The sequence below is a fragment of the Crassostrea angulata genome, chromosome 5 (genome assembly GCF_025612915.1).
Source record: "Crassostrea angulata isolate pt1a10 chromosome 5, ASM2561291v2, whole genome shotgun sequence".
NCBI lineage: Eukaryota > Metazoa > Mollusca > Bivalvia > Ostreida > Ostreidae > Magallana > Magallana angulata.
In genome coordinates, this window is record NC_069115.1 from 12,084,976 (window position 1) to 12,107,033 (window position 22,058).

Here is a 22,058-nt window from a genome sequence, read left to right on the forward strand (position 1 = left end):
CACATTCGAGCACAGAAGGAAGTTTCAGTTGGACATTCTGACTGTCATTGATTCCTTTCACAATCAAACCTCTGGCTAACCTTCCATAGCTGACATTCTTGCCTGAGCAGGACTGCATAAGTACTCAACTGGTGAAGTGGTTATTCCTAAGGAGTCAAAAAGAAGACTTCTTCCTAGTGTCTTATTACTTTGGTCGTCGAGCAACGCGTAAGCTGTGATGAAGTTCCCTGGTTCTCCTTCTGAGTAGATATGAACAGGTACGATGCGTGCACATGATCTCCCATGAAAGCTTGGTTTACCGCAAATCTCAGTGCACTTTGAATTTACAGAAAGTCTACTCGAGCCAGATGACTCCTCGCCATGCTTTAGTATGGGAGTGGTTGTCCTGGATGGTTGTTGTCTGGGTCTCTGTGAATCCTCCAATGGGTGAAGTGCAGTGCAATGAAAATCACTTTCTTCACAAATATCACAATAAATCTTTGACTTACACCTTGCGGCAAAGTGATCAGAGGTTTCACAGCATTTCAGACAAATGTTATGATTGCGCAAAATTGCCTTTCTGTTTTCTAAGCTTCTGGATCGAAAGGCTATGCACTCATTGATGGTGTGCTTTGATCCTTTGTGGATTAGGCACAGGTGTGACGAGTTTCTTGAATTTCCTGAAGAGATGTCAGTTTTGCGAGTGGTCACATACACAAGTCTATTCTTGTTTACACTTTTCTGTACAAGGTTAGTCTCTTTGGGTATTTCATACATCAGTCCCGGGTCATTCCGTATGATGCTCATCTCCTCTATGAACTTAAATTCGGCAAATGGTGGAAAGAGTACAGCATGTTGCTTCACTCGTGGTCTCGAAAATGTTCAGTTTGGTCACTTGTGTCTTATAAGTGTTCACAAAATTGTTGCGGATGTTGACTGTCTGCGTACAAGGTTCTAAGGCTGTAGGCCTATCATTCTCACTGACAAATGTCTTGTGTGAACTATGTCGTGATGAAGGAATGTGTTGTCCTGACAGACAGACATCTCCAATTATGGTCCATCCAAGCCGTGATCGCGAGGGCGAAAGGCGTATTTAGTGGTCCAATCCTCTGGTCTATCAAGTGATGGGCCTCGGGAAGGTCTCTTCCAATGAGTAGTAGTATTTTCACTGAAGAGTCTAGAACATGTAATTGTTTAGCAATGTCCCGTATATGAGGGTAACAAAGTGCGACCTCAGGAGTTGGAATCTCGGAATGATTCCCTGGAATGTTGTCACATTCGAGCACAGAAGGAAGTTTCAGTTGGACATTCTGACTGTCATTGATTCCTTTCACAATCAAACCTCTGGCTAACCTTCCATAGCTGACATTCTTGCCTGAGCAGGACTGCATAAGTACTCAACTGGTGAAGTGGTTATTCCTAAGGAGTCAAAAAGAAGACTTCTTCCTAGTGTCTTATTACTTTGGTCGTCGAGCAACGCGTAAGCTGTGATGAAGTTCCCTGGTTCTCCTTCTGAGTAGATATGAACAGGTACGATGCGTGCACATGATCTCCCATGAAAGCTTGGTTTACCGCAAATCTCAGTGCACTTTGAATTTACAGAAAGTCTACTCGAGCCAGATGACTCCTCGCCATGCTTTAGTATGGGAGTGGTTGTCCTGGATGGTTGTTGTCTGGGTCTCTGTGAATCCTCCAATGGGTGAAGTGCAGTGCAATGAAAATCACTTTCTTCACAAATATCACAATAAATCTTTGACTTACACCTTGCGGCAAAGTGATCAGAGGTTTCACAGCATTTCAGACAAATGTTATGATTGCGCAAAATTGCCTTTCTGTTTTCTAAGCTTCTGGATCGAAAGGCTATGCACTCATTGATGGTGTGCTTTGATCCTTTGTGGATTAGGCACAGGTGTGACGAGTTTCTTGAATTTCCTGAAGAGATGTCAGTTTTGCGAGTGGTCACATACACAAGTCTATTCTTGTTTACACTTTTCTGTACAAGGTTAGTCTCTTTGGGTATTTCATACATCAGTCCCGGGTCATTCCGTATGATGCTCATCTCCTCTATGAACTTAAATTCGGCAAATGGTGGAAAGAGTACAGCATGTTGCTTCTTGTAGTTAGTGGCGCGAGTGACCCACTTCTCCTGAATCTGCTTTGATAGTTTCTGAATGATGGGCTTAACACCAAGTGATGAATCAAGATAGGAAAATATGGTGCTGTACTCGCTGAGGTTTTTCACAGTTTCAACTTCTGTCAGCAAGTCATGCAGTGCATAAAGTTTCTTACGGTCCATAAAATCAGGCAGATCCATGAGCCGAGCTTTAAGCGAAGCCTCTACTAACTCTGCTGAACCAAAGCGTTCATCCATCCGGTTCCAAATGGTGTGTAGACACTGTTGCGGATTGCTTGCAAATGATGTTCTAGCACTCACCACTAATCTGTAGGCATCAGAGTCCTTATGAATGCTGGTTGTTAGCAGTGAGATCTCTTCTAGAGGTGAACACTTGATGTCAGTAACCATGGTTCTGAATTGAGTCTTCCACACAATGTACCTGTCTGGTCTATCCTGGAATTGATGCTGTTGAAAACTTTTAAAAAGAATGTTTTTCTTGATGAGAAAGTTTGAAGTGTCATGAAGAGAGTTCACAGGATGTGTAGAACTTGAGTCCACCTGTCTCGCCTGTATAATAGGATGATGTGGGGTAGAATCAATCAAGGCTCGATTTACATTTTGATTGTCGATTCCTGGAGTAGAACTTTCTACTTCTGGCGTTTTACGAGGTTTAGGTGTAAACGGTGGAGCCTGAGGTGAGAGTGGTTGTGTAGGTCTTACAGGAGAATTTAGTCTATCTAGATAGTTGAGAGTTTTGTCGAAAGGACTCATTTCTTCTTCCGGTGGAACAACCGACTCTGTTGAATTCACTATGTCATCCTCACATTGTCTCTCCAGATATGTTGCTTCTGCGTCAGCTGCTGCTGCCGTCTTCTCCTGTTCTAAAACTTTTAACTGTAACGTTTTTTCGAACTGTTCTTTCTTAATTTCAGTCTCCTTTTTCACAAACTGAAGTTTCACTTCTTCTGATTCTGCCTTGGCTCTTTTGCTCGCAACAAGGCTAGCACTTGATCTCGTCGAGCGACTTGTCCTTGAAGTCCTACCATCTGCTGACTCTATTTTCAAGTGAATCTTTTCCATCAGGTTGTTGAACTGTTTCTTCAGATCTTTCATGACGGGCCAGTAGTTCTCCAGTTCTTGCGCTGAATCAGGATCCCGAGAACGGGAAAGGAAGTCAAGTTTGTCATTAGCACAAGTGTTGTAACGCTGAAATGTACTTTGCAATGTTCCTTCAGTATTTTCCAATAGGCTGATGGACTTTGGTAGTGGCTCAGAGTCGACAATACACTCGCTGAGAATTTTACTCGCTGATTGGAGTTTTCTATGTAGAATGTCTTTCTGATTCTTGAAATATTCTTCTCCTTTTTCTGTTAGTTTCGCCTCACGTGGCTCCCAACCCTGTTGACCGTCTGAACCAACCAGTGCGTCGTAGGATGTGGACATGGTGTACAGTCTTTTTACTGTTCTGTCTCTTTACAGACAGTATAACTATTGAGTTGGGTGAAGGTGGTAAAAAGACTGTGAGCATGTAAAGCCGACAAAACTATGCAGAAACGGCATGGAAATCTCGCCTGCTACCTGGGCGGAAATGCTTATGTGTACATACAATAAACAGAATGAACCAAAACGGGTAATAAAATTCCGTAATAATTCCGGACTGATAAGACGCCACAAAAGATATAGTCTCATAACAGCAACGGTGTGTGCATACTAATTGAATATCGCGCGTTAGCGCGTTATGAAAATTTGTTTGCACACACCGTTGCAGTTATGAGACTATATCTTTCAAAAAATAAGGATTTAATGCTTATATTTACATTTTTTTACATTCTTGCCTTGTACGCAAATGCGAACTATACCTCAAAATTACTGTACTATCCTATGGGTAAGTTTAAATTAATGGAAGAGCCACTGTAACAGCCACAAGCGTGATCTTTGATTTTCGCTTGTGACGTTGTATTTATCAGCGTTCAACGTTTGTGACGTCACAATTTAAACTCGTCATTTAACCTTTAAGTACCCTTTCTGTGTTATGGTGCTATATCTGCAATAGCTTTACATGCAAAATATACGTGGAAAGTAAATATCATTTTAATATAGTAGATATATATATATATATATATATATATATATATATATATATATATATATATATATATATATATATATATATATATATAGTTTTTAGGAATGATACTGAGTAACTACAGCGATATATCGAGTAGATCAATCTCATAGATGGCGAGGCGAAGCTTTAAAGGGGATATTCGGCATCTAGGTACAATTAAGGACAAAAAAGAAAACCTTTATCTTGATTAATTAACGAAATCAAGAGAAGTTGACAAAGGGAAAGGTTTTATCTTGTTTTCAAGTTAAGTTGTAATTTTTTGTTACGAAAGCGCATTTAAAGACTATTTATCAACATGATCATAGGTTACAGGTACTTCGTTAACAAGTAACCCTCTTCTTAAAACTTCAATGACGTAAATCCATGTCTTAGATTATAAACAAGTAAATCAAAAATGCTTTAAGTGATAAAATAAATTCCATGGAATTTAACTTTACCAAGTATAACTGTTTTCGATGTACATCCGACAGCATTTGTTACTGTACAGGTGTATTTCCCTCTGTCGTCTGTAGACGGTGTCTTTAATGTACAAAATTTCTCCTTTAAACTTCCGCCAATAAACTTCGGACTATTGACATTCAGTGTTTCTCCGTTTCTACTCCATTTTATATGTTGTAATTTAGGTGATTTTTCCGAGACTACACAGTTGTAATGAATGGTGATTCCTTCATCTCCTGCTGATATTTTCAGTTCATCTAAAAACGGAATCTCTGAAATCAGGGAATAATTGTTGACTTAGCAAAAATAATACTATTTTTCAGTGAAAATTATATTTTTTCCAAAACCTTACCTCCCAAAACATGTAGCCAGATTTTATTACTTGAAACTTTGAAATCATTTCCATTAATCTCCTTTGTAAGGACGGCCTGGTATTCTCCTTCATCATCCTTACACATGGGTTGTATGACCAGTTTTTTACCGGTACTTTTGCGGTATTTCTCTTTATTTGTATCGATTCTCTCTGTAATTAAACCTTTCCGTTTTTGCCAAGTGATTGTGTATTCGGAGGCTTCTGTTCCTTTCACGGTTGCTTCAAAGTGCGTTTCATCCCCACATAATACTTCCTCTTCACCTGTGATCATAATTTCTGCTTGATCTATTAAGTACAATGCAAAAATGTCATATAACATATCAATGTATCAGTATACTTAATAAATTAAAGAAATTATGAAAGCACAAGCTGTATATTGACAATGATGTTATAATTTATAACCTTTTAAATGGACTGTTTTAAACATTAAATTCTGATTGTTTTAGATTTAAGGGGCATGGCCATGATTCAGGTCAAAAATATTTTAATGTTTTTTATGTTAACAATGCTTCAGTAAAGCATGTTAAAAGCAATTGTTTACATATTGAATATTCGATGTTTAGATCTCATTCGAATGTGTCAAAAAGTGTTTTAAAAAGAACTTTAGCCGGTATATGTACTATTGTATCCATCTTTCTATGTCAGGGGTTTCTGATCCGCTCTGCTACTCACAAACACTTGACCGGATAGGAGTTTAATGGAGTAAGAAACCAAGCAGGCTGGATGGTGTTAAAACCAATAAGAAACGTTGTTTCAAGAATGATTTTAATGTTGAACCGTTCTCAATTTTGAGATAGACTTGTTAGTAATTGACTTGCTGCTATCGGTTTTAGTCCGAGTAAACCTACCCGATCACAAGAAACAACTTGCTCATCATGAGAGCCTCTATATTGTTATGTTGTTTTTGTTTAGTATATACTCTCTGATTGGTCATAACAAGAGGTCACAAAAGTTCAAAAAATGCGTACTCTCACTCGATGGCACCATAGTTAACCGGCATGTGTTCGGTCAAGTGTTTATATAGAGCGGAGCGGATCAGAAATTCTTGACTTGGGAAGATACATTATATCTTGCTAATAATTTTACGACCAATACTCAAAAATTAGTTGATCATTAGTAATACATCACTAAAGCATTGTAGACCTTTAAAATAAACCCCGGCAGTACTTCGTCCAACAAAGTAAATAGTAAATCCAAGAAAGAAACAACATCGTTTGTATCGGTTTCCAAGAAAATGCACCGTTTCTAAAATCATTGACATTGCCTGTTCTGCCTTATTCTGTGGTATTCGCTTGTGCGAGGTTATAGCGTACACAGGAAAACGTTCTACAATGATCGAGAATTTTCTAAATATTTGTGCCTGAATTTTAATCTTTCTTGTTTCGTCGTTCATCAGACATTCCTTACCATTGCAGTTGTAATATTCTTCTTTGTTCATCGCGCGTTTCTTGTTCATCGCGCGTTTCTACATATCTTTTCGTCTGGTGTAACGTTTTCGGGCGAATAAAGTGGCTGAATGCGATGAACAGTGCTCTCAACCTTATATAGTGGGTGTGTAGCGATGAGCGTAACAATAGAAATTGACAACTAATATGGCAGTAGTCATAAAAAGGAAAAGAATGCGTGTTTATGAATTTAATTAAATAGAAGGTGGGATACGTTTGAACGTTATTTGTTTTGTTTCCGCGTATTAATATGTTTACATTATGGTGTTACATATGTAATATTTATCACATATTACTTACCTTTATCTTCTCCTCTTAATGTCAAGTAATTGTCCAAAAGGAGTTTGCAACCTTCCACATAATTATTTTCAAATTTACATTGTTCAATCTCTATTAATCTTTTATTGTAATCCACATTGCACCCGGTATATGACTTTATTCTTTTCAAGATAGACTTAAGATTACTCCACAGTGCTCGGAATTCAGTGTCAGAAATCACTGCAGAATGTGCATGTGCATAGTAGTTGTTTCTGAATAATCTAAGACGTTCGATGTCATCCCCTATCATTATATCAACCGCATCAGGCTGCTTATCCCATCCTTTTGTTGGTATTACAGAAGAAGGGCACAGATGTCTTATCAGTTTGTACAAAAGAGTTACATCAAAAGTGTCATAATCAGGTATTTGATGTGGACTTAAGCAGCAAGTTGTTAGCTGGTCTGGACTAAGTTTGTGTTTTCCATTCTTCAAAGCAGTACATGAACTTATTTCTTTAAAAAGGTCTTTTGGCTGAATAAAACTAGCTAAGATGTCTCTAAGAGAAAGCTTTATTACATCAACACAGGCGACTGTTACACAGTGAAAGTTATTTTTCTCATTTGTTGGGTAATTAAATGTCTGTTTCTTATGAAGTTGCCGAAGATGACTCATCGTTTTGGTTAGTCATTACCATTCTGAAAATATTTTAAAAACAAATAATAATAAGGCAAATAAAACAAACAGAGAACGCAAATATCCTGGTAAATTTGAAATAGGTAGACATAACAATTATGATCGTTTTAAACTCATATTTCTAGCTTAGCAATAGTAAGATACAATACACAACCGATATCCTTAATGTTAACATTTTATATAATTTAAAAAAAAAAGGTTAAATAATGCCCGATTATGAATTGAAGATAAAAACAAAATAACCATATCCTATATTTTACCTTGCAAACAACGAAATTAAAGCTTGATTTTTTTAAACCACTTTTGTTTTTCATAAAACTGCATTTTTTTCAATAGCTTGAATTAACAGTGTGTCAAGGAATCAAAGAGGAGGTTAAGACCAACTGATTTGTTTTGATCAAAACAAATTCAAGGAATCCCGATTGAAAACTTTATGTCCATGGATGAATATTATGTCCTTTCTTCTTAAATTGGCATAGATCAACAAGAAGTTCTACACTGAGATACAGACCCTGAAACGTGCTACTGCACCAGTTGCACGGTTCGTTTCATAACGCTTTTTGAACGGTACGGTTCGCTTTGTGAACGGTACGGTTCGCTTTGTGAACGGTACGGTTCGTTTTATGAACGGTACGGTACGCTTTGTGAACGGTACGGTAGGCTTTGTAAACGGAACAGTTCGCTTCTTGCACGGTACATGTACGCTTTGCTAAAAATAGCTGCACGCTTCCACAGGATGAAGCTCTGCAGTTCAGTCAATGCAATGATAACTGAATGGTCTGGAAAGGTGACTGAATGGTACAAATATGTAATTCAGTCACTTTTCAGTCACCTTTCAATTGACTGAGTGGCAGAGATTCATCCTGTGTTTGTGAACGGTTTGCGCGCTTTATTAATAAGGTAGGCGTGGCCTGAAGGCTTTGATTTTTCTCAATATAATTTTGTTTATTTTATGCCCGATCTACGTTAGCAAGGTGGTTATTATGACAAGAATTTTTCTTTATTTATTTGATATATTATAAAAGTATTTTAATCGATCTTTTTAAAATCAGATCTACCATCCGTTCCCCTTTTTTGATACGTTGCGTGAAACGTGTACTCAGTGACAACCGAGAGGCGGAGGGTAGTTTTAATTTTGATCAGTCTGTTATTATTACTATTTAATTTAGTTTAATGTAATCATTAAGATAGATTAAAAGAACTGTTTGATTTTAATCCGATATATTTTTGTTCATTCAGCGAGCTGTCGATAATTTTACAAAGCATCCTAAGTTTTTTTTTATTTCTATACATGTACTTGATTTGAAGTCATTAAATATTTCTTATCCATTTAAAATTGCTATGAAAAATTGTCCCGACTTTATTCCGATATTTCTTTAGTTTCCATTATCGTTGTCTTGATTCTCGGCTAGTTGTTAGTGTTCATAATTCGTATGATCATTCTTTATTGCGTACTTCTGTAGTACTATTGCCGATCGCCGATTGCCCTAGTTAATAGACGATGTAAAATTAATGATAAGATAAACAATGAATTTCACATAAGAAATCTTGAAATCAACTGTTATATAGTTTTTGACACGAATTTTTATTCATTTAAATATTGATTCTATGACTTTCTGCAATTGTTCGTATACACAGATCACACCTACATGTAACCCGTCATCGCTTCTCTTATCTGAACTAAGATCGCGTGTATAGTCAAAATATGACAATTAGTTTTTGTTTTTCCGTTAAACTAAACATGTACATGTTACATATTTCTTACGATATGTACACATATGGATATACACAACAAGTTAATAACTTTAATATATATAATGGCGATATTTATCATTCTGTTGAACAAGTGTCCGCTCTTCAGTGTATGCATGCGATTTAGCTGACGTTAACGTTTTATAAATGCTGACTAACCTGTTTATATTTTATTTACTTTTTTACACACATACTTGTTGTAAACAGGACACGAACAAATACCCGGTAATCAACAAATGAATGTTAAAAATGATAAACATATCTAGTAACAAAAATAATATGACAGCAAGGGAAAACGACTCTGATCGCCCGTACTTGAATTATAATCATGAAATCGTAAAGAAATTATTGTTGAATAATTTAAAATAGGAACACTCTTTTTAATAGGATTTAAGAAAACATAAAACAAAAACGTTTCATTCGATAATTTTTTTCTAGCCATATAGGAGAAGCCAAGTAGCACGCGGCGCATGGCGAGATCTGTATTGTTATACTTTAACTGATTGACAGGCGAAGCACGTGGAGTCCTGAGATAAAATCCCGCTCAAATGAACAACTATAGAAACCTGAAGCGAAATAATAAAGTTTAGTGATAAAACTTTAATTTAAGTATTATAATCAACACACAAGTTCTCTCTCTCTCTCTCTCTCCTGAAAATCACTTAAAGCTATGTAAAGTCCAGTATGTGCCCAATGTTTCAAACATTTCATAAAAATAATCAAAATAGTATAACCACGAAATGTGTGAACGTTAATAGTTAAAAAAGTTTAAGAAATCGGCGATGTAAGTTTTGTCGAAAAACAAAGAAATGATTACGGTCTAAGAATGGAAATATTTATGTGACTGTTTTAATAAGAATAACACTTTTAAATCTTAGCACGTGTTATCTAATCCCGTATAAAAAATCTAGCAGAATTCTGGTCGGCGATAATCTCCGTCCGTATTCGAAAGACATTAGGTCAATTAGCCGTATATGGGTCAATATAAAAAAAGGCAGCTATTTGTTTCACAAATATGCTGATTTTTATTTTTTATCATTTGACCATAAAAAACGATCATATAACAAGTAATGGACTCTATATTTTCTATTACTTTGAGAAAAATTTAAAAAATAAAATGCATTTTGATAAATATAAGGACAGAATCACCTAAATTTTCCAGTTTTACACTGTCAATAGAAATGCACCTTCTGTTTAATTGAATAATAATCTCAAAATTATTTTAAATTTAACCCCAAAAAATATATCATTATAAAATACACAGTTGGATGAATGTTTTTTCAAATAAAAACATGCACCCCGTCCTCCATTGAAATCAATACAATACTAATTGTGTCTGTACATAAATTCTTAGTCATTGGTGTAACCGATTTTAGTTTTTTTAAAAAGAGTTGTCATTCTTGATAAATGACATCATAACTAGTCCTGAGTTATATGACATCACTTCCTGTTAAAGACTGCAGACAGCATAGATATGTTTTGTTGGTTGTGTGATGAAAAGGAGCTCCAGATTGCAAAAAGGTAAGAAATACAATAATACTTTGTCATTGGTGTTGTAGTGATTATGACAAAACAATTGCAGATAAAAGTTTGATTATCATACTGAATATTTTTAAGATGTTTACTTTACAAATTATGATGTTGACCTTTACCGCTCTCAAAGGGCATTTAAAGGTCATATGAAACGATTTTTAACACTATGATTTTCTTTCATGAATATAAAGCTTGGTATAAACAAATGTTTAAATACATGATGTAAGATTTTTTTGCCTTTGCATTACTGAGAAATAACCGTGAAAACTGAGCACCTGAAAAAATTCTTGCCCGCTTATCGTTCTTGATTTTGTGGATTTATGACGTCACAAAGACCGACCGATGTAAACAATGCATTAAAACTAGTGTAATTTTACATTAGTTTATCGATTAAATTTTAGTAATTTTTGCATATATGAAGTGTCTTTCTTTTCAAATGAGATCATTTGATTTCGTAGTAGCCTACAGATGACTTAGTTTTAATTGGTCGTTAATGAATAAATCTAATATCAGCTTCTCACAAAAGTAAAATCATGATGAAGATCCCGTACTGGAGTGGAAATTTAACGAAAGAAATGCTCCAACATTTACAGCTGATTAATGAATTATCCTTATCCTTTTGAAATAGAAACATCATTTTCTTCTTCGTTACGTATAATGATTGAGCTACATTTAAAGGGAATTAAAGCATTTAAATTGATTTGATTTATTTTGTCACATAAAAAAGTATATAAGGCAGGCCAATGAAAATATTTGAGGCATTGTGTACATTGTTTGTATTTAAGAGCTGCTATAAAATGCCGCAAAATTATTCTTAAATTTTATTTCGAAATAATATAAATTTCTGACTTATTGACATATACATGTAGCAATATCGTTAGAAAATACGTTGTGTACACGTTTACTAACGTTTTATTAAATTAGATCGCGGAAATATGGCATTTAAGGATTTAGAAATGTATCGGTAAAATAAGTCGGTTGTTTGATAAAAAATAGTTGTGAACGAATGTGAAGAGAATCAACAGATTTTATTAAGAACAAGCATCAATAATGATAAAAAAAAACCGAAAGAAAACATTGCGGAAGAAAGTGAGATAAAAGGGATCTGTGAGTAAACACCGCACATACACGTTTTAAAATCAAAACACCGCACATTCAAGTACACGTTTCAAAAACAAAACATTTGAAGAAATTTTTCTTAGACTAAAAATGATTAAATGGTAACATATTTGTGAATTTGAAAGTGAAACAAACAATATAATCGTGAAGCGAATGAGGCACAAAGAGGCCTACAAGTTGTTTAGAAAAAAAATCTTAATGAATTGCATGAACGTGCAAATGGGAAAAAACGATCAGACTTATTTTTGAATTTGTCAATTTCATTAAAAAAATCAAAATAAAACATATAAATATGCTTATATTAAAATTATATTATACTTGCATGTGGATCTATGAAGAAAATCATTTATTCTCCCTGCAGTCTCGAAACTGAATATCATTATGTACACGCTATTACATGTAAATAACCACGCACACGATTTCATTTCTTGAGAGAAAAAATACTGACGTGGTTGATTATTGTATAATTATACAAGTTTTTATATAAAATAGTATTTTTTTTCTTTTAAAATGCTGCAAAATGACATGGATATTTGTATTCACAAAAAAGCTTTATAAGGTGATTGGGTCTTACTGACGTCATAAGCAAGGGAGGTAAGCCGCGTAAGTCAATGTTCCTTTTCCCGATTAAGTAATTTTGATCGACTGTGGCGCTCACATTTTGCATAAAATATCCAAAAAACAATGTCAGTCTTATTAAATAGGCACTTATGAACTCATTCCCGTATATAACTCAATATGGTCAGGATATCGTTTCATATGACCTTTAAGTATAGCAGCCCATTTATGTACTTTTTGTCATTGGTGTTACTGTCATTGGTGTTACTGCTACAAAGTAACACCAGTGATGAGTTTGGTTACACCACTGACAGAAAATATATATTTCGTTACATATTCTTCTATTTTTTAACAAAATGCAACTTCATTTCTAATTTACAACTTTTATCAATTTTAATTTAAATATTAAGGTATTTGATTTAATTTTTAATTTTTAAAAACGTTTTTCTAAAAAAAAAATTACAAATTTAGGTACAAAAGTAACGCCAATGACATGTCAAGTAATACCAATGACAAAAATACTATAAAAATAAATAATTGTTGGTAAAATAATAATATGTTGATTTTATAAAGTTGGTCAATCGTAAAGGGATTGAATACATATCGGTAGAAAAAATAAAAGTTCTGCTATTTTTAAAATTTATCTCAAAAAAGAAAATATAAGATAAAATGGTAACGCCAATGACATGTGCATGTAATACCAATGACAAAAATATCATAAAATGAATATTTGTTTTGTAAAATAATGATATGTTAATTTTATAAAGCTGGTCAATTGTCAAGGAATAGAATACATATCAGAAGAAAAAATAAAAGTCCATCCATTTTTAAAATTTACCTCAAAAAAGAAATTTTATGATGAAATGGTAACGCCAATGACATGTGCATGTAATACCAATGACAACATTAAAATAAAATGCATATTTGTTTGTGAAATAAGAAAATGTTTGTTTAGTTAAGCTGGTATAAAGAAAAACTTAACTTAAATGTGAATTAAAATAATCAAAGTTAATCCAGTTTTGCAATTTATCTCAAAAAAGAATTTTAGGTACAATAGTAACGCCAATGACATGCGCATGTAATACCAATGACAAAAGTGTTATAAAATAAATATTTGTTATGTGAAATTATGAAATGTTTATTTTTTAGCAAGTAAATAAAAAATTAATAAACTCCAAGGAAATTAAAATAATCTAAGTTTATCCGTTTTGAATATTTATCTCATAAAAGAAAGTTAAAGTACATGGTAACGCCAATGACATGTGCATGTTATATGTATCAATTACACCTTTGCTTTTATAATATATTGATAATTTTTAAAGTTGATAATTGAAAATCATGGCATTAAATTAAATTATTATATTTCATTCAAAATATATATAATAATAAGAGAGAGTCACAATTTTTTCTATTGTTTTTTCTTCAGCTCATGGCATTAACTAATGCAGAAAAGCAGAGAAGATATCGGGAAAAGAGAGACAGTGATCCTCAGAGAAGGTCACAGTACCCGGAAAAGAGAAGACTTAGATATATCCAAGATGTAGCTGTCGGGAAACGGAAACACGTAGACCAGCTGAGTTCGAGAGATCAACGACAGCAACGAAGAACATGGCGGAAAATTCAAAAACTCTGCAGAAAGAGAAAAAAGGACAATCAGAATTTACTTACCCCTCCTGATTCTCCAATACTTGCTCAGCCACATCAACAATCTTCTGGGGCCAAACGTCGCGAAAAGTCTAGAGCAAAATGTTATCGTGATAAGATCAAGTTACAAGAGCAGCTGCGAGAAGAGAGAAAGAAAAAAATGATGTATATGAAGTATGAAGAGATGGTTGAGAGAAAAAGAGAAAAACACGAAATGTTCAGTTGAATCACTGCATTCTAGGTCAACGAAAATGTTGAGAGGTGTAAAATTTAACTTTCCATCTAAAAAGAAAAGAAACATTGTAAGACGCTCTCTTGAGTTTCACTTTGTGCTAACAGAAGTAATAAAGCAAAAGTACAGGAGAGGAAACCAACAGCTAAAACGCACATTGTCAAATGTTCTTTCGGCCAACATTGTTCGTAAATACCGCTGTCTGAGCAGAGCCAAAATGGAGATTGGCATGCAAAACAAAAAGATTCAGAAGAGGAAATACAGTATGACTCAGAGGTTGAACAAGGAGTTAAAAAACTTCTTTGAAAGAGACGACAATAATCGTTTGACCGCAGGAGTCAAGGATACTGTCACAAGAAAAAAGGTAAAGAAACAAAAAAGAACTCTGCTTTGCAGCCTGAAGGAACTACATCAGAAGTATTTGGGTGAAAAAATATTCAGGATAAGTTACTCACCCTTTTGCAAACAAAAACCATTTTGGGTTGTTCCACCATCAGAGAGAGACCGTGAGACTTGTGCATGCAAGATTCACGAAAACATCCAATTCATGGCAGATGCCTTATACACAGATGCCTTATACAAAAAAGGAGTCATCAGTACCAGCAAACTCTTGCTCCTTTTAAAGGAAAAATCATCTGACATTGAACAAATGAGCTGCATGTATTGGTATTGTGAAACATGCAAAGATGTATGTTTCACAGAAAACAAAATTGATTCCAATATGGATATTGAATGGTATCAATGGGTGTCAAAAAAGAAAAGAAAAAAGAATAGTTAGGTCAGAAGAAAAAGAAATTACAATCACTATGAAAGAACAGACAAAAGGTACTGTTGGAAACCTTCTTGACTTATTCACTGACCAAATGGTCAGATTCAAGATACACTCTTTCAACATTGGTAATCAGCTTAAACACTACCGACTGACCAAGGAAAACTTGCAAGAAAATGAAGCTCTTCTACACATCGATTTTGCTGAAAATTTTCAGACTAAACTTAGTAGAGAAATTCAAAGCATGCACTTTGGTGCCTCACACAGTCAAATTACAATTCACACAGGAGTTTACTACAACGGAAACAATTCAGCCTGTTCTTTTGCGACTGTATCAGACTCAATGGATCACAGCCCCCCTGCAATTTGAACCTATTTGGAGCCAGTTCTTGACAGAATGCAAAGAGAAAACCCACACCTAAATGCATTGCACATCTTTAGTGACGGTCCAACAACTCAATACCGACAAAAAGGAAATTTCTTTGTTTTTGCTACCTAAATTGCAGCTCGTGGCATATCAATGGCTACATGGAATTTCCATGAATCAGGTCACGGGAAAGGTGCTCCTGACGGGGTGAGAGGCACCCTCAAACGAACGGCCAATCGGAAGGTGTTGCATGGCAGAGATATAAAAGACGCAATTTCTTTTAAAGAAACGCTTGAAGAAGAGAAATTGAATATTTCAGTCTTCCACGGACCTACTAATATGGTTGAAGAAAAGCGCAAATTGCTTCCATCATTGAAATCCATGCCTAGAACCATGAAAATTCACCAGATGATCACAAAAAAACCTGGAGAGATTGCCTATCGATCTGTTAGCTGTACATGCTATGACCCATACACTCATTCTTGCCACGATTTGAAAAAGTTTGTTTTTGACTCTCATCCTGCTAACAAAGCCATTCAACTCCAGTGAACATGGCAAAAGACTCTATCGTGGCATTATCTGCTGAGGACCAGCGGGCAAAATTCTTTGAAGAAACACTTCAGGCTTTTGCGAAAATGAAAACATTTGACGAAATACTCACACTGTCCATGAGCATTAAAAACCTCACCAAGTCTTATGAAATTTGTGAGTTTATCCCTTCACTGCACAATACAGGGTTGAGCGTAGATGAAATATCGATGAGTATATATCCAGCAGACATAACACAAGAACATGTTATGTATCCTGTTTCTGTTTCAGCAGATGGTAATTGCCTACCTTACACTGGCAGTGTGCATGCATTTGGCACTGAGAAAAGGGGAGCAGAAATGAGGGTTCGCATTGTAACAGAGCTTGCACTTCATCCACAGTTGTATCTTGACCAGACATATCTGCAGAGGGGGTTGGATGTTCCAACTACGAATTTGCCAATGCGATTTGCCATGTATTCAGAATCTTACCTACCTGGATTGCTGTTAAATGCAACTTCGATCAAAAGGTTTTTAATGTAAGTAGATACAAATGTTATATGGGCATTTGGCAGATGTTTGCTCTTTCTAGTGTCCTGAAAAGACCCATAGTCTCTCTGTATCCTCTGCTTGGAAATCCTTCAGTAAGAATGGACCTAAACAGGACAATATTTCCCCGAGAAGAACAAAGAAGCAACAAGGCGTTTATTATGTGGACAAGTACAAGAACCGATATGGTACATGTCCATTTGGTTCCAAATCATTTCATTCCAGTGTTGCCAACAGATGTAGTTCACAAACCATCAGACATTGAAATCCAAAGATGGAGACTTAAAGCTAAGAGAACCAAAGAAAAGGTTAAAACCCAAAAGGATACGAATAACAATGGTATGTTCAAATCAGCTGAAGAAAAGAAAAAACAGAACATCAAGAGTCATTTCTAGAAAAAAATACAGAACATTCAAGAAGGAAAATCGCACCATTCGATACTTCTGAACAGAGTAGGGCACCTGAGCACGAAAAAGAAATCGAAGAGAAACCTTCCGATGGAGAAACATACAAAGACATTCCACATCCAGATGCCACCCTCCAGCATGATGAGAATTCAAAAGAGCCAGATGATGATGAATTTAAAGGATATACATCAAGTGATGACTTGTTACATAAGTATGTCATCGTGTTGTATGATGGGATGCCTTATCCAGGATATGTTTCAGACGTAGACAATGATGATGTTTTCGTTCGTTGTATGCAGAGAGTTCCCGGAAAGAAGATTGATTCCTGTATGTTTTACTGGCCAAAATGCGTCCGAGATGAATGTTGGTATAGCTTAGATAACGTTGCATGTTTGATTAAAGAGCCAACTAGAGTTGGATCTAAGTATGTTGTCGAAAGTGAAAAATGGGCCAAAATTGTGCAAATGTATGTTGAGTAAAGATTTCGTTTAGTGGGTAGATATACCAAATTGAGTGGTTTTAAGCATCTGTCAAGCTTTTATTAAAAAAGGGACGTTAATAACAAACTGTTTGCTTGAATTTTGTCATTGGGATAACCAAATGTCATTGGTGTTCCTTTGTCAATTTTTGCTTTTGCAACCCGTTTTAAGTGTTAAACTTAAGAAATAATTTCTCATCTTTGTAATTTAGAGAGGTTAATATATTTAAAATGAAGTTTTTTTAATTATTCTTTGCTTTAAGATGTTTAAGACACAATTTTAGTACATGAGTCATTGGCGTTACTGAAACTGTCATTGGTGTTAATATAAAGTCATTGGAGTAACCAGCCTTCCAAATGTTTTTTCGTCTTAAAATTCATTTATTTTTTGGTTTGTAGATCATGATAAATAATGTGTGGAATTTCCAGATGAAATGTATGATTTGAAATTATGGTTATTTTTGCCCTTTTTTATATTTAAAAATATAATACAGCAGATGTTCCTTACAAAATTGGCTCGCATTCATGTCAAAACTGTAACAAGAAAATTACTGTCATAACTAAATGCTGATAATTTTTATTCTTTGTCAAGTCTTATTATCAGACATTCATTTGTACCTCAAATTTAATTTAAAGAGTTGTTTATTTTTTCAGTACAGTTTATTGTTTACAGGTAACACCAATGACAATAAAACAGCTATTGTCCATTTTCAAAAGAGCATTCTAACCAAATTATATTAACTACTGTTTGAAAAATGTGTTTTTTGAAAAATATAATGTTGTATTATTACTATTAGTTCAATAAAGGTGCAGAAAGATCGACTATTTTTTATCATTTTGACCTGAACTATTTAGCTGCTTTTTTTTATATTGACCCATATGGAAGTTGCACGCTTATTGCACGGTACGGTGCGCTTTTTTGTTCGTCTGGAGACGGGTCTTTCATAAATTATCTTGCACGCTTTTTTGCACTGTACGGTTCGTTTTGTGAACGGTACGGTACGCTTTTTGAACGGTACGTTTCGTTTTGTCAACGGTACGGTTCGTTTCTTGCACGGAACGGTATGGTTCGTTTTAGAGGTGTAGTAGCACGTTTCAGGGCCTGTAGCAACTACCGAGTACATTGTTACATAGAATTTTAGTTTTAAATTGCTAACCTTCAACGGGATCTAGTTTTATATTGATTTTTTTAAAAATAAATTTACCAAGGTTTAAATTGTACTTCCTTTTCGCCAAAAATTACTTCATTTTGAAAACATAACATTTATCAATCAGCAATAAAATTCGATAAATATCTGTATAGATAACGTTTACAGTTCATTCATCACAAAGATATATTTTTTTTAATTCAATGCTTGACCAAATCTTAAATTAAAAGCAACCGTTCTTGAAAAATTAAATAACAAAGCAAGACTCAAATTTTCAATCTTTATTTTTGTGGAAATTTTGAGCATTGGAGGATAACTTCCAACTTTTTTTAAACAAATCGTTTATCTTGCGTTACTGTGCATTCACCGTTCACAAAATTTTGTTCACCGTTCAGTTACCATTGTGTTTGCTTTGCGTTCGCTCACCTTTCGTTCAGCGCTCACTCGCCGTTTGCTTACCGTTTTCATGTTGGAATGTAAAACATTACAGATACAGAAACATACTTGTTATTAAAAATCATTGTATTAATGAGTTTTGTTATCTATTTTTGTTTAAAGTGGTACAGAAAAAACTTCATAAAGGACTCTACATGTATATGGTTGAAGCCTAAAATGGCCCCCTAAAATGGACATTGTCCTTTTACTGTAATTCTTTGTTTAATTTGTACAAATGTACATTTCAAGTTTTTTCATAATTTTATTTTGATTTTAGTACCCACAAATTAAAAATAAAAATATGCTAAAAATAGGCTAAAATATGACATCATAAATTTTACATTTTCTCGCCATTTTCTCATTTTTAGCCTAAAACGACTTGGTTTGAAGCAGTTTTTCTTTAAGGAAACACTAAGCGACTACTTGAACAAACAAAATATTTTCACCAAAGATGTATTTTTCCTATACTTATAAGTGACAACAAGTTCGTTCTTGTTCAAAGAGTCGCTCTATATTTCTCATTCGAAAAAAGATAAGAAAAATGTCAATTTTTTATTGATTTTGATTGAATTATAAAACTAGCGTCACTTCTGACGTCATTTACTGACATTGAGAAAATATAAATAAAAAAATAGGTGAAAAAATATTTTATGTCATATCTTTTATAAAATAACACAAAAAAATAATGTACATGAATCATTTAAAAAATAGCGAACTATGGGGGCCAAATTTGACCTATATCTTAAATAGTTCTTTAGTAGAACTTTTTAAGACATTTCAAAGTATAGCCCTTCGTCCCTATCTTGAAATAGTCATACAGTTATTGCCTATATTACACAATAAACTTTTTACAGCTACTCCTCTTACAACGTCAGAGATTAAGTCTTTAAACTTTTGCCTTTATTGACTTTAAGGATTTTTCAGTATCTCCATACCAAAAAGATCCGATGTCTCTAAAGCAGTCATTGCAAATGAAAATTTATTAATTTTGTTAATTAAAACACTTGTATATTTTGAACAGATCGCTGTCGCAACTTATCCTGCAATCCTAAACAAAACACTGCAAATAACTTGAGTTTTGTAAGCCTTGTAACAAAATTAGCTTCAACAAATTATGTGATTATCATTATCCTTTTTTATTTTTGGGGGTTGATTTTAATCAACTTTCCTATGCAGTTACTCAGACAAACCGAAAGTGAAACAGTGTTTGGACCTCAGCACAAATCATTGCTGCTGACAAGACTTAGTTCTTAAAAATAATTGATAAATTCGATGTAATTTATGCTAAAGCATTGTTTTTCAAGGAAACCTATTTATAAATACCTTGAAAATAGTCAGATTTTAAATAGTACGAACAATATAAATATTTTTTGTAGTCGTATGTATTCCTACGCCAGAGTTCAATATAGTCCCGTTCAACTCGACGCTCGGCTGTCTCTGTAAATCCTTGTGGGAGATTTACGGTGTCAGCCGAGCGTTTGGTAGAACGAGACTAGAGTTCAATATTGCTTGGATCCATATAATTTTCGAGAAATATTTCTATTACTGATACATAGTTTCATTGAATTTATTTTATCTTTAAATACTATTTAACATGATTTTTATAGAGGTTTCTCGACATTCTTGTCGAAAAAGTCCAAAAGTTCACATTATAAAAATGTGCGTAATTCAAATTAGAAACTACACGTACTTGTCATGCAAAATAACATATCATTGATTTTAAAATAAATGAACATCGACAAAAGCAACTCCCGTCAGTTCTTCAGTACTTTGATTCACATATCTATCTTACACTTGTCTACATGAGAAACACACAACCCCCAAGGCACTCGACCAGGGCCGTGCTTGTTCATGCGGACACCAGTGCACCGGTATACGACGCCTCGAGGGATATTGTCACTGACACAGGAGGGATGGGTGGATGTACTTACACCTGATGACACCCAAGGACATTCTGACCATGCCGTGGGGATCATAAATGAGCATTTAGTGCTATAAACATCATCAGGTTTGACATGGTCATCTACTTCGTTGAACTCTATGGCAAGACTATCAGGGTAACGGTTGAATGTCCTTTCATCTAAGGACATTAAGGATCACCTCTGAATAAAATACTCGGACTTGGTCAGAAGAGATCAGTCCTCAAATCACCATCCATCAGTGCCGAAGAGCATACTCTCCGGTCATCCTGAAACCTTAAAGTTATTACGATCTCAGAATGTAGAGCAACTTCTCCCGTCAGAGATTGTGTTATCTGGGGTGCCTGTTGTTTGGAACGATAACCATAACTTTGAATTCTTGGACTTTGTAACCGAGATAACTTCTTACTTGATATGTATTTTCTTCATCTCTTGCTTCGTAACCTTATAAAAATTATTTGAACTTTGTTCTCTGTTTCCTTTGTGCTGTGTTACAGCTCGCAAGCACAAGTATTATCGTCATTTTGTCCTTGATATTTTGCCTTTGTAAGTATAGAGCTCAGGTATACTCAAGTACGATTTTAAAATTTGATTATATGTTATATAATTATATAATATCATATTATATCATTAAAGGTTGCAAATCCATCCACTAATGCAATTGAAAATGTGTGCAAATGTATATCATTAGTGGTCAAGGCAGTACTTATTTCACATTTTTCCCCATGTCATTAGAGGTTAAGATTTTTGACCGCTAATGATATAAATCTGAAATTGTAACATTAGCGGACGGTTAGGTTGTTCGTTAATGATAAAATAATATCATTAGTGGTCAACATCCTTACCACTAATGCAACATTATATCATTAGTGGACGGTGTATCATTACAGGTTGCTACACTGCTTGTATTTTGTATCGTGTCTTTTGAGTAAAGATGAAAGTTAAAGTTTTACAAAAACTAAAAATTATAATGCATTAGTTATAATGCATTCTATATTAGCTGGATTAACTGCTTAAAATATACTTTGACGCGATTTACAAATGCAGAATTGAAATTGTCTTCGCCAGGTTTCTAAATTGTTCTATTTAAACTTTCTTAAATAAGAAGTAACTATATAAAATATGTTTGTACATCCCTTGTCTCAAAATGATAAACATTTGCTTTAAAAATGTGCCTTGCATTTAGTCTG

The 22,058-nt window shown here is 34.5% G+C and overlaps 1 protein-coding gene across 1 annotated transcript; it reads left to right on the forward strand.

Moving 5' to 3' along the window:
- Nucleotides 1–13,822: 13,822 nt before the first annotated feature.
- Nucleotides 13,823–14,263, forward strand: LOC128185104 (uncharacterized). Its single transcript, XM_052854783.1, has one exon. The coding sequence runs from the start codon at nucleotides 13,823–13,825 to the stop codon at nucleotides 14,261–14,263; it is 441 nt and encodes a 146-aa protein (XP_052710743.1).
- Nucleotides 14,264–22,058: the final 7,795 nt, after the last annotated feature.